Here is a 17,559-nt window from a genome sequence, read left to right as displayed (position 1 = left end):
TTTGTGATTAACTTACAGTGAGGATTTTATACAGTAAGTGACACCACACTGCCTAATAATATGTTGAGACAAACATCTGTCCTAATTGTATACAAATTTACCTTAAGGACAAACCTACAGCCCCTATCTTGTATGTAACCTGGGGACTACCTGTACAGTGTTCTGGTCAGTGCAAGTATTCCACACTGAGCAGAATCTCTTTCCAGGACAGAGATATTAATCATCTGGAGCAGCAGCTATCTTCATATCCAAGAGTAGCCAGGAAGCAGCAAAAAGGCACCTTATAATTTTTTTTTGTTTTACTGTCCCAGTGGTCACTTAAAATGTCGCCTTTAAAGCATTGCTAGTTAAGACCTGTATTTGTGGCATATGAACCACAGTGAGAGTTATTTTAAATGCAGCAATTTTAAAATCTCTACTCTTTAATTTTTTTTCAGGCCTGGAGTGACATGTAAGTTACATAAATATCTACATGTTAGAATTCACCTTCATCTCAGAGACTTTTTAAACCATGTAAACCTCAAAACTCAGTAAGTGGCCTGTTTAAAAAATGTTCTTCTTTCCCTAAAACTTCCTATTGTTCAAAATTGATGTAGTTAGAAAGATGTATGACTCCTGGGTAAAAGTTGTATAAAAACATTTAGAAATAGACTCAGTTTCCATATGGATCACACACATTAGATGATGTGGGAAAGTCAAAGAACAAAGAATCAGGAACAAAAAAGAGAATGAGGCTACTGTTTCTAAAGCACACTTAAAGAGCTTGAAATTCTAGAAGTATTAAATTAACTTATAGCAGTTTATGGATTAACTTTACATGTTTGTAAGTATTGGCAATAAAACATGTCCAAACAGTGTTAACCTCTTTTTAGTGTGTGGAGAAGAACTCTTTTGCCTTGGTGCTTAGAAATGCAGAAATGAGGTTTGTAACATTATCAAATATTTATAAGCTACTTGACGTGACAATCCAGATACAATTGTCCAGGACTTAGCACCATAGCTAAAATATTTATAAAGCTCCTAATGCTGACTTTGTAAGGGAGATTTAATGACAGTATGCTTTCTCCTTCTCCTATTGACATAACAAAGGAAGACATTTTCCAAGAGACCGAGGGCAGTGTATACTTCAGTGCTGCTTTTTGTTATATCATTGTTAGCTATGTTTTGTATTTATGTATATTGATTAGGACACCTTTTCATTTAAATGTTCTACCGATACACCACAATGAAACCAAAAGAAAACATGACCAATTTTTTGCAGTGCAGTATATTACTTTCTAGTATTTAAATCGTTGTTGAGTCAAAAAAGATCTATAGTTCCCAGCATGTTATGGAAGCACTTAAAGGGCCTTAAAGTACACTGTAAACTACAGTAATCTGCGTTTTTTTTTTTTTGTCAAATGTGATGAAAAACTAAAGATATACCATGGAAGAGCACATATAATACTGGACCTGATAGCAGCTAGACTGTATAACAGTTGGCTCAGAAAATTTATGAAAAGGAACTCTATCAGCTTGCTGAAAATGTCCATAGGAAATATTCATAAGCAATCTTTCATATTCACCTCATTAAAGTTATAAGTGTACAAGGGAAGGCAAAAGCAGTTTGAAGCAAGTTAATACAACCAAAAACAGGTCAAAAGGGGGTCAGCTACAGATCTCAGAAGCATCTTAAACTAATCTCAATAGTGGCATGTAACATTGCCTTGTCTATCACTTAGAAATAACATCAGCATTAAGGTTCAGGGAGAAGTTATGTTCAAGAGGGTTCTTTATTGTTAAGTATATTATGTGTGTGTGTGTGTGTGTGTGTATATATATATATATATATATGTATAAATACTTTTCGATAGTTTTCAGGATTTTCATCAGTATGTTTGTGGATTGTCTGTGGAGACCCAGGTAAATGCAGGCAGAATTTACATACTTTATCCAACTGTTGTCTCAGGTATAATAAAGAAGCAAAGTTACAAGATGGTAGTATTAAAAATTTGGAGCTTTTGTATTCGTTTGATGACAAGGTTTTTCATAAAAATTCCCATACACATGGAAATGTATTATCTTAATATCTTAATAAGATATAAGGCTTTAAAGGATTAGTGTACTTTTATCTAACTACCCCTCCTCAACACACACATACACACACACATACACTGACCTAGTCTAACCCAACCTTCCCCTGAACAGTTCAGTCATACCTCCCAGCTGTCCATAATTTGAAAGGACCCATTCCCTCACTGCTTTCCTGCCCAGGTCTCCACAGCACATCCTCACTATTTATTCCCATCTACTACCTTGTCTGCAAACCCCCACATGCTCTGATCCACCTACTTACCTGCTTTTTGACCTCTTTGATTTTTTTTATTTTTTTTAGACTGACCTTAAAGACAGAATTACAAGTAAATTAAACCTGTGGCCATGCCATAGAAATTCCAGTAAATACATATGCTTAACAAGCAGTGAATGAGCTTTAAAAAACATTACTAATCCCTGTAATAGTGGTAATACTTTAGTTAGTTCTATGTGTTTTTCTTTATCATTCTTTCAGGTGCTCTTTGAACATTTCAAGTTAAAGCTGCCAAGAAAATGAATAAATTAGATTGTTCAGACCTTTAACAATGCCCCCCCCCCCCCCCCCCTCCTCTGCTCCTTGCACTCTTTTATTTTACCTCTTTTTCTCTTTTTCTCATTTTCCACTTTTATAGCTCCTAAACCTCCTTCTCATTTAGAAAATATACATCCAGCTCCTCAGTTGTATGACAGTCCACAGTCTCATTGCAGATATCCATGATTAAGTAATTTTTATGTCTTCCCATATTTCCTTTTTTTCATGTTATGTTATTTCTGTAATCACTGTATTATTGTTTTCTGAGACTTTGGACTAAATAAATTAAAGTGTACCTAAACTCAGAAATTTCACTTAACATAAAAGGGTAGACAACCATTTTATGTAAAGTAAAAACCCTGTTTGGTTGTTTTAAGTGCACCAAAAGGGTGCAGCACCGTCCCCTAATTCTTGATCACCTAATGGAAGCACAAAGCCACTTAAGAAAAAACAACCAAACAGAATTTTTACTTTACCTACGTCACGCATCCCGGGAGGCTCTCGGTTGCTCCTTCTGCGCATGCCTGAGATGCTCGGCCATGCGCAGAAGGAGCCCTTTCATCAAAAGGGAAAATTGCCGATCTCACGCATAAGCAGTGAGATCGACAAGCTTTTTCCCATCTATGTCACCCAAACTTGCGCCCAGGGCGCCGGCCCGAAGACGGATGCCAGGACGACACGGGACCCAATAGAAGAGACCTCTGGACCCAATAGAAGAGACCTCTGGACAGATTGACTGCATTGCAGGATTGAGGGTAAGAGTATTTGGTTTGGGGGACTGAGTTTAGATCCTCTTTAAGTAAGAAAAGAAAAAAAGCCAAAATCAGTGCCTCGCTATAACGGGAGCCAATAAAAATTCATTAGTTAAAATTTACATGTTTTTTGTAAGTACCTAAGCAGGGTGCATTATCAATGCCAAACTCACCTTCAATGGACATTGGAAACCTACTGGTTCATTAGACACCAGTATATTTTTCATGTAAAAGAAACTAATACAAGAGACTGCAGGGGAATCCGCGCAGTTCAGCCCCCACAATGCAGCTGTCTTGTACTTATAATTGTGACCTTCTAAAATTACCGTTCTGTGCAAGTGGAGTGAATGATAGCTGTTGGAGGCTAACCATTTCTTTAATAATGTCTATTAAATTATCCTCTTCTTTTATCCAAAAGCTTACTAACATATGTCTGTCTACTTTTACTGAATTTGTAATCACAATGGAAATGTATACATGAATACCCTAATACCTGTGAGTAGTTTGGATGACATTTTTTTGAGGTCCTGTTCAGTTTTGTCTATGTAAAATGTCCATGTGTAAGTTAAATCTTTCAATTAGGACACCTGTTGAAGTTGCAAATGTCTTTAGGAATTTCCTTTTCCTTACTTCGTGTTGTTAATTAAGGACACATCAACAAAAATAAAATTAGTTTATAATGCTTGCCTATTCACTTTTTACTATACATACACTTATAGCACTGCTCTATAATATGGATGTATACCAAGGCAAGTACCTCTACTGGTACAGCCAGGGTCTGCTCACACTTTTCATATTTCTCTAACAGCAGTAAATTTTGTGGGTTTTCAAGGAGTCATAAAATGACTTCTATCTATATAAAAATCATATCCTGTGCCTATACATTTGCAATCATATTTTTTTTCAGCTTCATCATTTATGTCAAATGTAAGGCTTGAAGTATTATAATGATTGTTATAAATAAATAAATATAATTCTCCCTCCCCTGAATAAGCTTTGCTTCAGCTACATATGGAAGTGTTCCCTGCTAAATTTAGAACTTTAGCAGTTCACATTCTGCTGGCTGCCAAACTTAATATTCACAGGTTTTGGAAAGACACCAAAATTCCTACATATTCTTCTGTCATTCATGATCCTAATCTACAATGTTCCAATGAAAAGGCTATTGCAATAATGAATCAAATTTGTCCAAAATTCTCTATCAAATGGTTTACATGGCTACAACACCCATGTTATGTTGGCACCTAATTTGTAATTTCTATGTCTGTTCCAATGTTATGTTTGAGCATGTTGTACTTAGCCCCTTTTATCTCTGACTTATCTTCTTTCTGTTGTTCCTCCCCCACTTAGCTACATAGTTACATATAGTTACATAGTAGGTTAGGTTGAAAAAAGACATAGGTCCGTCAAGTTTAACCACTTGGGAAATAAACATATCCCAGATATAAAACCCTATGGACGAAGTTGGTTCAGAGGAAGGCAAAACAATCCCCTGGTACAATTTGCTTCAACAGGGGAAAAAAAATTCCTTCCTGATTCCATGAGGCAATCGGATGTTCCCTGGATCATCAGTCTCTGGTAAATCCCTAATACTTTAAATCCTTAATACCCAGTTATATTCTGTGCTTGTAGAAAAGCATCAAGTTTTTTCTTAAAGTAATCTATAGTAGTTGCTGAAACTACTTCCTGAGGGAGCCTATTCCACATTTTCACAGACCTTACAGTGAAGAATCCCTTCCTTATCTGGAGCTTAAACTTCTTTTCTTCCAGACGCAAAAAGTGCCCTCTTGTTCTTTGTAATGATCTCAAAGTGAATAAATAGGAAGAGAGTTCTCTATATCGACCATTTATATATTTATACAGGGTGATCATATCCCCCTTAAACGTCTCTTCTCAAGGGAGAATAGATTAATTTCAGCTAATCTCTCCTCATAGCTGAGCTCATCCATTCCTTTTGTTAATTTAGTTTCCCTTCCCTGCACTCTCTCCATATCCACAATGTCCTTTTTGTGAACTGGTGCCCAAAACTGGACTGCATATTCTAGATGTGGTCTGACCAATGCTTTGTCTATTCTATTCTATTAGTCTATTCCTCTTTGAATACAAAAAATAAGTTACTAGCTTTGGATATTGCAGCTTGACATTGCATGCTGTTATTAGGTCTTTGACCTACCAGAACCCCTAGATCATTTTCCATTTCTGGCTTCCCCAAATGTATTCCCCCTAGACAGTATGAAGCATGCATGTTGTTAGCCCTCAAGTGCATAACTTTACATTTATCTATATTAAATGTCATTTGCCACCTGGCAGCCCAATCAAACAGTACATCCAGGTCTACTTGTAGATTATAGACATCCTGTATGGAATAAATTCCATTACATAATTTGGTGTCATCTGCAAACACAGAAATGGTACTTTTAATCCCAAACTCTATATTATTTATAAAGATGTTATACAGTAAAGACCTTACGCCAATCCATCGGTACCATGCCAGTGACTAAAGAGTCTCTAAAAATTAGAAATAATGCCTTTGAAATAACTGAGCTCAGCTCTTTGAGGACACGTGGATGTAATCCATCGGGTCCTGGTGATTTGTCAACCCTAATTTTGCCCAACTGTTTCTCAATCATATCAATTTTGAGCCATTGTGAACCGTTTAAGACAGTGACATTGCTATTATGAATTTTGACTTGAGCTCTGCTATTTTCCTTTGTATGAGTCCTTGAGTGGAATGAAAAAGAAATGGTTAGAAAATGCTGTAATTATAATAGCAGCTATAGCACTTTGCTGATGGAAAAATTACATTCACTCTACATAATGTTGAAGAAATATGTTTGCTTATATATAGTCTGTGCCATATTTATCCAGTGATGTAGAGAGTACTGTTTGTTTGTATGGTTGTGTTGGCTATGCAATCCACAAATGTGCAGCCAAAAAAAATTGTAGAGGCTATTCCCAAATACATGATCTCAATTTGAATATGACATGAGGAACTCAACTGGTAATGTAATCATTGCGAATAAAAGGCACCAGATCACAGACTAGGACAAAATAACAAGACAAACTCAGGTCTGACAAAAGTTTTGTAAGAAAAGCAACGATTAGATAACAAAGACAAGGCAAAAAGGGTAATGGAGAATCCATGAGCAGGTTTAAGCTACGTACACACGGCAGATTTTTATTGCCCGATAATCGGCATCGGCCAATTATCGGGCGAAAATCTTCCGTGTGTACAGTCGGTGTCGTCCATCGTCCGGACGACCGACCTGCCGGATCCACGGACGATGGACATGCATCTTGCAGCCCCTTGTCGTTGGAAAGGATCGTGAAAGATCCTTTCCAACGACAAAAATTGCAAGTGTGTACGCAGCTTTAGAAATGTAAACCAGGTCAGTAATAGTAAATGATTCATTATTCACAGGTCTGGTCAGTGCAAGCTGCAAGGAAACAGCTGAAGACAAGTTGTAATGACTGTTAGTAAGGCTGAGCTTTAACTAGCCAATTTCTTACCAACAGTATCACCATATAAACTTGTACACTCCTGAACACCAATTTATCACATACAGGGGTCTGAATCTGTTGGACGCAGATTTGTCTACATAAAGGGTGCTCTGTTTAAAGAAGGTGTGGCCAAAATTTAGTCTCAGGAACCACCTGTGTTCACCCAGGCACCCCATAAAAAGTGATGGACTTTGCTTTCGATGGCTCCCAGATTGCAGCGCTTAAGGAAACCAGCACAGCCTGCTGTACAGCAAGATACGGCAGCAGCAGGAAGAAGGCAAAGTTCAATCTGGACAGTTAGCAGACATAGTCAGAAATAGTGTTAAAAACAGATAAGCAACCAAGATATACAGGAACAAGAATGTCACCAGGTACAAAGGAAAGTTGAAACACACAGGGTTACAGGTGGCACTGGGGGTTACAAGAGGAAAGAAAGATGCACAAAAATAAATGATCCTTTTTAGTACCTGGAATAAGCAGAGAAGCCGCCTCCTGACTGGTGGTGGTGTTGGCACTGGAATAGTCAGTGTGTTGTTCTAAAGTGCACAGACAGACGCTGGATCCCTTGTCAGTCAGCCAATAAACTTCTCTTTCACATTTTGCAACTTTCATAATTATATATACCCAGTGTGTTTTATCAGAATAATGGGATAAAGTCACAGTTTGATGTAGTGAGGGTATTCATGTATACTTCCTTACCCAAGCTCCTCACCCACATCAAGGTAAGAAGAGTTTAGTGAGCCCCTATTCTAACACTTAGAAATATTATGAACAAAGTAGCTTCTGCTCATAAAACATCACAATTTTGGTTTGTGGCTTAGTCGTGAAGTACAAAAGAATTCTAAAGAATTCCAACATTTACAAAAGGCAATTCTCTGAAGATAGCATTTTGCATAGAACAAAGTACAGTAATAAAAACATTCTAGGAAGAATCAAATGAAGAATAGTAAGGGAGCTTGGCAAATTGCCTGGCTTCCAACTTGGGACCATGACAGCAAATAAAGAAAGCAGGTATTTTCTAAATGAACCCTTTCCTAAAGCTTTGATCAATAATAAGCACCTACCTTAAAATTTGTCCAAAAAGCAGGGAAGGGATACTTGAGCTGGTAATTGAAAAGTGTAATGATAAGGTGATTTTTGTTATAGTATATAGTTATGGCTGAGAAATATTTGACTACAACCAATCATAAAGGCAGTGGTCATTAAACCCAAAAAGGCGTAAGGTTCATTATTAACTTAAGATGCAGTTAGAGTGATAAAGAAGGTTAACATTTTGATGGCTATGGTCCCATTTGATTTACAAAATAAGTGATCTTCTAACATTTTCCAAAAGATATATCTCTTAATAGTATATAACCTTATCAGTGCTACATCCCAATATATGCATACGTGAGCGTTAGTTCATAACAAGGACTTTTTACTGGCAATAAACATCATACATTTAAAACAATACATTTAATACTTTATTTATCACAACATTAAAAGCAATACATAAAAATATTCATAACGATTTATACATTAGGATTTGTGCACCTCCTAAATAATGTAATTGTCTATGGAGGCCCACATTCATTTTACAATCAATATCCAAGATCAAAAAATTGTCACAAGGTATATTATATCTCAGTGAGGTCCTCCATGCAGACAAGTTAATTCACATTCTTTCTCAATGCATTTCACAGAAACAAGTCTGTTTGTTCAGGAGTATGGGAGGTGCATATTTTACTCTATATTAGATGCAGCACAGGATGCAGGCTCCATTTAGGTAAATTGCTACAGTGAGCCCTACTGATACCAATAATGGGGAATGAGATAAATGCTGAAGGATTGTATTCAAATGCTAGGGCAATCTTCCTCTCAATGACTACCAATGCGGGATCATGTTCCTGACTACTGTACTCCATGTGCTATGTTGTATGTTTCATAGTTCTGACCTCAATGTATGTTTCCTATTTAGACTCTGTATCTTTAAAATGTAATGTACATAAAATACTCGTAAACAATATCTTCACTGTCTCAACAGTTGCTAGTTGCTTACTAGTTCCTAACCATTTTCAATAAGTTCTTCTTAGGTTACCTGTACTTTCAAACTTTGTAGTTATGTTGTTCCCTAACCCCATCCATGCCCTAATCTAAAGTATCTGACCCAGACACTCCAAAGATTCCCATTTCTGTAATCCCCCAGCTCCTGCTCCTTGTAGTGCCTCTGTAATAAATCCCCATAGACTTTCATGTAGCAGGTAGACTGGTCATCTGGTGTCTTGTCTACCCAATTGAATTTATGGCTTTTCTATTGATAGTCCAAAAGCAGGATACTTTAAAGTTTGCTAAATATTTTGGGAAGTTGTGACTGGGCTACTATAGTGTTGGATTATTTTTATTAACCAGTATTTATATAGCACTGACAAATTACGCAGAGCTTTACAAAGTCCATTGTCATATCACTAGCTATTCCTCAAAGGGGCTCACAATCTAATGTCCCTACTATAGTAATATGTCATTAACAAGGTCAATTTTGGGGGGAAGCCAGTTAACCTAACTGCATATTTTTGAGATGTGGGAGGAAACCAACACAAACATGGAGAGAACCTGCAAACTCCATGCAGTTAGTGTCTTGGCCAAGATTTAAACCTGAGACTGCTGCCAGGGCCAGAGTACCAACCCCTGAGCCACCATGCTGAGTGTATAAAATAGTTATGACATCCATAAACCAATATAGCATAAACAGCCCTGAAGTACATGGTAAATGCACAGCTCCATTATATACATAATAATGCATTTGATTTTACATACACTTTCAAGCATAATTTAAGTCGAATTTAGAATAGAGCAAAAACTTGTAACTTTGTTGTACACACTCATTACCAAGGGTTTGGTAGACCAGTCATTGTGTAGAATCTATTTCTGGCATCTACGAATTGCTAATTCCAGCTATTAACACTGATTTGCTAGTAATGTGATAATTATAGTTGTGGGCAATTTGCTGCTAAGAAAGGATTTTTTTTTGCAGCTATGTTTCAAACTTGTGCTGCATTAGTTGAGGTTCATGTCTACATATCGATCTCTTTAAGTGATTTGTAGCTAAGTCATAGAGGTAAAAAGCTTGATGCTGACATCAAATGCTGCACAAACTCGAATACTAAGTGACTGAGCTATGAGTAATTTGCAAGTTAGCAATTTCATAGAAAATACCAATGATTTCCTTAGTGAGGAAAAAAAAAAAAACTTCCAGTATGTGAATAAATCACTAGTCATTGGTCACAAATCTGTGGTACACATTGCATATTCGTAATAGTGCTCTACTATGTGTGAAAGTGGTGCTGTATTTTGGTCTGACATGTTAGCAGTATGTTGCACTAATCAGCAATGCTGGCCCAGCCACTCTCTTGCATACTTCTCTGCCACTGTAGATATTAATACTGACATTTAAAACTTACATTTTGCTACAAATGGGATTATATATATATATATATATATATATATATATATATATATTATAATGTTGGAAAGTTAAAAAAGCTGAAATTGCCTATCACCTCCTGTCCTAAAGAAGGATGAGTGTAAGGATATTTTTTTAGTGAGAGGGAAATCCCTTCTGTAATGGGAATCCCCACTAGATGATTTTGTCTCCTGTTTTGCTGGTAACACAAATGTTTGGATTCAATGCCCATGTTGATGATCATTCTTTTCAAATGCTACATTTGTTGTTTTTAACTTACTTGTTTGATTGGTGAACACAGAATTTGACATTGAAAGGCTCAGTTCGACCTGCTTTGCAGACAGTTCAAATGCACTTGAATTGGACAAACGCAGTGCATTGACAGTCAAGTCAAACCCAGCCTCTGCGCTGCTATATGTATTACTCCTTTTAGGGCAATAGGTACTTGCTGAATGATGTTTGATATGATTTCCAAATGAAAGCAAGAAAACAATGCACATCAACATGAGGCTCCATGACACGTTGATCAGGACAATTTGAGAGCATGAATCTTGCAGATAGCAATAAAAACTTGGAAAAATATTCTCCTCACTCCACCAAATCAAAAAAAGAAAAAAGTTTTGCTTTAGGTAATTATGAAAGTCGATAAATACTGTAATATGGATACTTGTTGGTAACATAAAGTTCTCGACTTTTGCAGTATTGTAACTTTAGGAATATTTTATAGTGGGACAAAGGTAACATTTGAAAAAATATGACCAGGCAGGTCCTTTATTGCAGGACAGGAATAAAACAAATTATATTTACCAAACAAAATAAAAAAAAAAAACTACCTGCCTGATTGCATTTTTTACCATAAATTTCACTCTATCCTGTTCCTGATTCTGGATCTTGGGCCAGATTTCCTGTCCTTTCTGCTATAAAAACCTGCCAGCTCACATTTTTATAGTTTAGTTCCACTTTAAGTTAACCATGTCCTCCACCCATTTTGTACTATCATACTATTACTTAATATCAGTGATTTTATATTCTGGAACATGACAAGCACCTCAGAATGAAGTCAGCAGGAATATTAAGAATCTAGTATATGCTCAGCTGTCAGTGGTTTCTGTTACAAAAGTTAATCTGTTATGAGGGCAGTATGGGGGTTACTATTCAAAAGAAGAAGTCAGCTTCTATATTTTTGCTCTGACAGAGTCACTTTAAGTAATATTAAGTCCTCAGCAGCCATACAGCTGACCCCATCTGTAGTGTGGGAAACTGTTTCACTGGAGAGCGCTCCTCGCCTCTCTATTGCTCTGCAGCCGACTCCTCGCTCGCTATTGGTCAATACATGACAAGACTCACCCTGCCAAATCCTCCTGTACCTCTCTGACGTCACGGCGCTGCAGGCTTGGCCGGTGTGATGCGCATGCGTGGGTCACGTCACCGGCCGGACGTTGAGAGAGAAACCTCGAGAGGGAGAAGAGACACCGGGGTTATACCGAACCTTACGTGGGGTAGGTCTGTAATATTACTTATTAGACACGAGTTATTGACGTGCGGAATAATGTAAGAGTGCCCTGTATGTAACAGCTTTTGTTTCTACAGACAGGGAGGCACAATGGAGTGTCTGACAGGCAGTGAACACATTACTGGGCTGACTGCTTCACGTCTCCGCCATAGCCCTGTCACACAGAGCAAGACAGACAGCACGGGAAACTTTACTGCTAGCCTGCCATAGTACATAGGCACTGGTCTGGGCCATAGCAACACAAACTTCTATCACACAGCCACAATGCACAGTGTGTGTAGTCTGCCCATAGTGTATCACAATACACCTTCATCCCAGTGTGCAATGTCTGTATATTAGTCTGTCCCATAGTATAGTACAGTGTGTGTATATGTACTGCCCCATAGTGTATCCTAATACACCTTCATCCCAGTATGTAATGTATAGTACAGTGTGTGTATATTCCCATATGTGTACTACAATACACCTTCATCCCAGTATGCAATGTATAGTACAGTGTGTGTATATTCCCAACAGTGTGTGTATATTCCCATATGTGTACTACAATACACCTTCATCCCAGTATGCAATGTATAGTACAGTGTGTGTATATTCCCATATGTGTACTGCCCCATAGTGTATTACAATACACCTTCATCCCAGTGTGCAATGTATAGTACAGTGTGTGTATATTCCCATATGTGTACTGCCCCATAGTGTATCACAATACACCTTCATCTCAATGTGCAATGTCCGTATAGTAGTCCATCCTTCAGTGTAGATGCCAATAAACCTTTATCACAGAGTAAACCTAAGTGCCAATGTAAAGTTCAGTCTTCTGTTACTCTAGGCTGGTCTTCCTATGTCACACTTTCTCAACCTTTTTAAACCTTCAAATACATTTCAGGTCTTTGGGGCATCTTCTATAATTCTATAATTATTATATGCACAGATCAGAGTACATTAGAGTGGTGGTCACTTGGAAGAAAATTTCTTAAAGGGGACCTAAACTCCAAATTTTTACTTTACATAAAAGGATAGACAACCCAAAAATTATTAAAGAAATCTCAATTATTATTATTATTATTATTAATCTCAATCTCAATTATTTACCCCTAGGAATTCAAGTGTACCTAAACTCAGAAATTTCACTTTACATAAAAGGGTAGACAACCCTTTTATGTAAGGCAACAATTTTTGTTGTTTGTTTTCAGCATGGCTCCCTGATTCTGTGCTCCCTGTGCGCGATAGAGTTCATTTTGAAAAGCTGGGCTCCCCGATCTACCCACGTCAAGAACCCTTTTATGTAAGGTAAATATTTTTTTTTGTTATTAAAAAAAAAAAGAAGGGCAGCACAGCCCCCTAATTCTTGGCCACCTAGGCAGTTGAAAATAATTGGGAGCATCTCGGGTATACCTTTTTTGCACAAAGAGAAAAATTTGCAGATCTCGCTTATGCTCAGTGAGATCAGCAATTTTTTTTTCATCGTACGTCACCCAATTACTTATGCACCTGGGTCGGGTGACGTAGGATGAAGAACCTGGAAGAGAAGACAAAGATGATGCCGGATGAGGAACCAGGATAAAGAACCAAGAAGAAGAGGAGAAGATGGCGGCGCCAGAGCGCCGTCTCTGGGACGGATGTCGAAACGACATGGGACCAAATGCCGGACACACCTCAGACTTCCCTGTGGATTTGAAGTTGTGTTTTTGTTTTTTGAGTTTTCAGTATAAATCCTCTTTAACTGGGCTATGGCGTAAAAAAGTTGACATTTTCACTGAAAAGAATGTATTGCTTTACATTAAAAGCAAACAAGAAACAATTACCTTAGACCAGATCTTCAGTGAGATCTTTTGAAGGAGGAAGTACCAGAATAGCTGACCTTGCTTTTTTTTGCATTGTCCACTAATTATTAGATTATAATTACTAAAACCTATAATCTCTGATTTACTGATGGTATTTCAAAAGATGTTCTCAATGTTTTTGAATATATTGTTCAGCCTTTCTCAACCTTTTTCTACATGGGGGAACACTTGGAATAACTTTCAGGTCCTCAGGGGACCCCTGCTAAATTTACCATATCCACAGCTCACAGTACATTGGCATAATGGTCAAAAAAACAGTAGAAAAAAATATTTCTAACGTTGCTGGCTAGTAGGAATAATTTTGCAATTACAGATAGCCAAAAAGACCATTAGTATCAGCTAAACTGACCAGAGAGGCACAAACTGCTCATTTCTTAAGGAACCCCTGACAACCTCCAGAGGAATCCTAGGGTTGTCACCTAGGTTTGCTGAAGTATTTTGAGATACTCTCCATGTGTCTAAGTGCATGCTTCCTCCCACAAGATGGTAGTTTTAGCTATTGCTATGTTAAATCTAACCATGTGGAAACTTATGTTATTTTTGCAATGATGGCAGTAAATTAAACAGGTTAATTTTTTTTTTTTGTTCATTTTGAGAGAAATTTAAAAATGACACTAATTTTGAAACTGTAGACTAAAAAAATAAGTTGTCTACCTTTATTATATGTTTGCCAAGTCCCACAAATTCACAGTAAATTAAAGATGATTCAGATCCAGTTAGTGCCTGGAAAGACTAGAAAAGTTCTGGAATTATATTCATATTATTTATGAAAAGATTGGTAATCTCAGAATAAGAATGCCATGAAGTTTATTTTAACAGACATTCATTAAAGGTTACGGTTATTTGCACTTTTTGTAAATCTATGCTAATCCAAAGCTTTTTTTTAATTGTTTTAATCTTGGATGGGGCATGGAATGGTTTGGATATTTTTCTTTTTTTTCTTTATATCCTGATTCACAGTTTCTGCAAACCATTGTCTGCTCAGCAGGACCAGGACCAACGATGGGAGTCGATCCCCCCATCAGAGACAAACATAGCAGTAAAAACCAGCCATTTTTTAAAAACTTAAAAAAAAATCGGCTGCCTGTCAAAGGTGTAATGTATGCTCCTGGTGCATGCTTTGTGAAGCGGTATTTTCTCATCCGTGTGGCCTGTGTGAGGAATGCACTGCCTATACATACCCCTTGCTCAAACAACTATAGAAGTACTAAAGTGTACTCGGTTAAGGGTCTGTAAGCCCATTCCTGTTGTGAATACTGGTGTTGCTGTTAATAGAACCAATTAATTTCCACAACAGTTTTATTGCATGTTGCTGTCAGTAAATCAGTGTTTTTGTCCACTGTGATAATGCTGAATTGAAAATGTGCAGAAGCAATGTATCCATGTGGACAGGACAGCCTTAAATGGACATGCAGTTTAAAATGAACATTAAAAGACAGACAAATTAAAACCCAGCTTCAGCTAACACGGTTTAGAGCAGTTACTGTTTTTTTTTTTTTGGAAAGTTTTAAGCTGTATTAAGTGGAGAAAAAGAGGTGCCAACTGTGAGCAATGTTTTATATTTGCTCCTAACCCACTATCCCACTAACTGTGACGTTTTTAGCTGCCTTGTACACATGTCTGGGCTCCTGGTGTTTTGCTGTTCCTTTAAGGGGAAATAGCTGCCTTTAAGGTGAGCTTATTTTTGGTTTATATATGCCCCAGAGGTGCACACTTTACAGAGGTGCCTTAATAAAGTGTGGCTTCAACATGTGTTTGCAAATGTGTGCAACAGAAGCCTCTGTTATCAGGCCTCAAATTGTCATCCAGCACACTTCAATATGATACAGATTTCGTAGTAGGCGCAATAACTTCCAGCTGCCCAGATGAAGCAGCAAAGTGACCTTTAAGCATACATTTCCACTACCACGCAGTTGTTTTAGTGCTCTTTTTCTTTTCTTAAACTTTGTAATTTTGGTCAAACAAGTCTATTGTTATTGAGGCCAAATAAATCATCCAATAAGTAATCAGTTTATCAGTCCACAACACATTGTTCCAGATGGTAAGATCTTTGTGTGTTTTAATGTAGTCTTGCCCTTTCCTAGCATACCCCTTCCAAGCAGGGTAAATTGGGACAATCTCATTCTAGTGTGGATGAATGCACTTTGACCCCAGTCTTGCCATAACTTTAACAGACTTCCAGCTTTATATATATATATATATATATATATATATATATGTAGAGAGAGAGAGAGAGATATAAAGGCCTAAATGCCTAAGTTGTTTTGCAATGCAAACAAGGCATCTGCAATTAGGAGGAAAAACAGAAAAGTGACAGAGAGATGAACTTATCAGTGTGACCTGTAAGCTTTTAACTAAAGCAGGGAAAACAGCAGATAGGGCTAGACTCCACTATACTGTGCTGTATGACAGAGCTGAGACATCCCCACATATGTGTTTCATCCATGTATGTACAATAAATCAACATTTCTCCTTATCATACCATCACAAACTTCATGTTAAGTTTATCCAAAGTGATGTTCATATTGTTGCTTTGTTCTGATTTAAATATACATGTTTAGAGAGAAATTTGTTTTCTGGGAAAGGGGATCTCTCCATGTTTCCTGGCTGTCATGCTAATACTTCTGAGTTTAAACTGGTGCAAATACAAAGGAGGATATTTCACTGTTCTTTGACTTTCATTAGCTTGTATGTATGTTCCAAATTTGTTACTCAGAAGCATGAAAGACAAACACACCCAGACAACTGTCATTTTCAAGAGGCAAGTAGTGTCATCCTGCATGTTTTTCTCTTGACAGGTGTACTTAAAGTGTAAAAAGAGATTTAAAGGTTGCTGACTTCCCCTTTAAAAACACTTGTTCCTTGCTATGTCTGTCTTCAGAACTAGAACATGAATACTGTAAATGAGTGTTAAGTGACTCAGAAAACATTAAATCCAAAGCATCTAAGTAAAAGCCAGGAAACTCTCAAATGAAGAGGACAACAGTGCCAACCTAAATATTTTTTATGAAAGGTGCACTTTAAAGGAGGTTCTAGTTAATAACAGATTGTAATTTTGCCTAGAAATGCTTTACTGTAACATTTATTGGACATATGGAAAGCTTTATGATGCACATAATATGTGTAAAATAATAACCATTGTATTCTTTTGTGTATTTTTTTCTGGTTATTGCAGACTGGCAGCTGTACATTTGGCAAGAGTAACTGGTAAATTTGGATAGGATTGAAGAAAAAAATGGGGACTCCTGGATCTGGAAGGAAACGTACCCAAATTAAAGACAGATTTTCTGCTGAAGATGAAGCCCTGAGTCATATTGCAAGAGAGGTCAGTTCCTGTATTGGTGAAATAATCTACTTATCTTATTTTTTTTTCTTAAAGCCTATCTCTAGCCAAGGCATTTCATTTAGTAATGGATAAATTGCGGGAAACCTGTCATTTTTTTTTCAGTCCTTCAATATAGGGAAATATCTCTTTTACTTCCTGTCTGAACAAGAAGTGTTTAGAAATCTGAGTGTCAAAATACAGATACACATTTTTAGCATACACATTTGTGCAAAACTCATTCAAAGAAAAGCATCAAGGTAATGTCAGTGACAGTCTCCAAAGTCACTTATGCTAGGCTTCTCTTTACTGCTATTATTCCTTTTGTACAGTGAGGGATAGTGCCATTCCTGGAGCTATAGGGTATGCGGAAGTATATAAATTACTTTACTACTACTGTGAGTATTACTACTACTCACATGTTACACTGTTAGTGCCTAAAGAACAGCTACTTTGATACCCTGCACTGCAACACACTGCAAGGTCTGGAATTAAAGTGTACCTATGCCCAAAGTATTTCAACTTAATTTAGTTTTTAAGTTCTGTTTTACTACTTTCTATTGCATCAAAACATTGTCCGCCT

The 17,559-nt window shown here is 37.2% G+C and overlaps 1 protein-coding gene across 1 annotated transcript in view; it reads left to right on the top strand.

Moving 5' to 3' along the window:
* Window positions 1-11,739: 11,739 nt before the first annotated feature.
* Window positions 11,740-17,559, top strand: part of LRRFIP2 (LRR binding FLII interacting protein 2) — a gene marked incomplete in the record, with an annotated part of 56,257 nt that continues 50,437 nt past the window's right edge. Inside the window, 3 exon segments of the mRNA XM_072412129.1 lie at window positions 11,740-11,796; window positions 13,004-13,100; window positions 16,830-16,979. Coding sequence (XP_072268230.1) covers window positions 16,890-16,979 — 90 coding nt within the window.

The sequence above is a fragment of the Pyxicephalus adspersus genome, chromosome 5 (genome assembly GCF_032062135.1).
Source record: "Pyxicephalus adspersus chromosome 5, UCB_Pads_2.0, whole genome shotgun sequence".
Classification (NCBI taxonomy): domain Eukaryota; kingdom Metazoa; phylum Chordata; class Amphibia; order Anura; family Pyxicephalidae; genus Pyxicephalus; species Pyxicephalus adspersus.
Note: the sequence above shows the minus strand (reverse complement) of the source record. Positions and strands in the feature narration are given on the sequence as shown.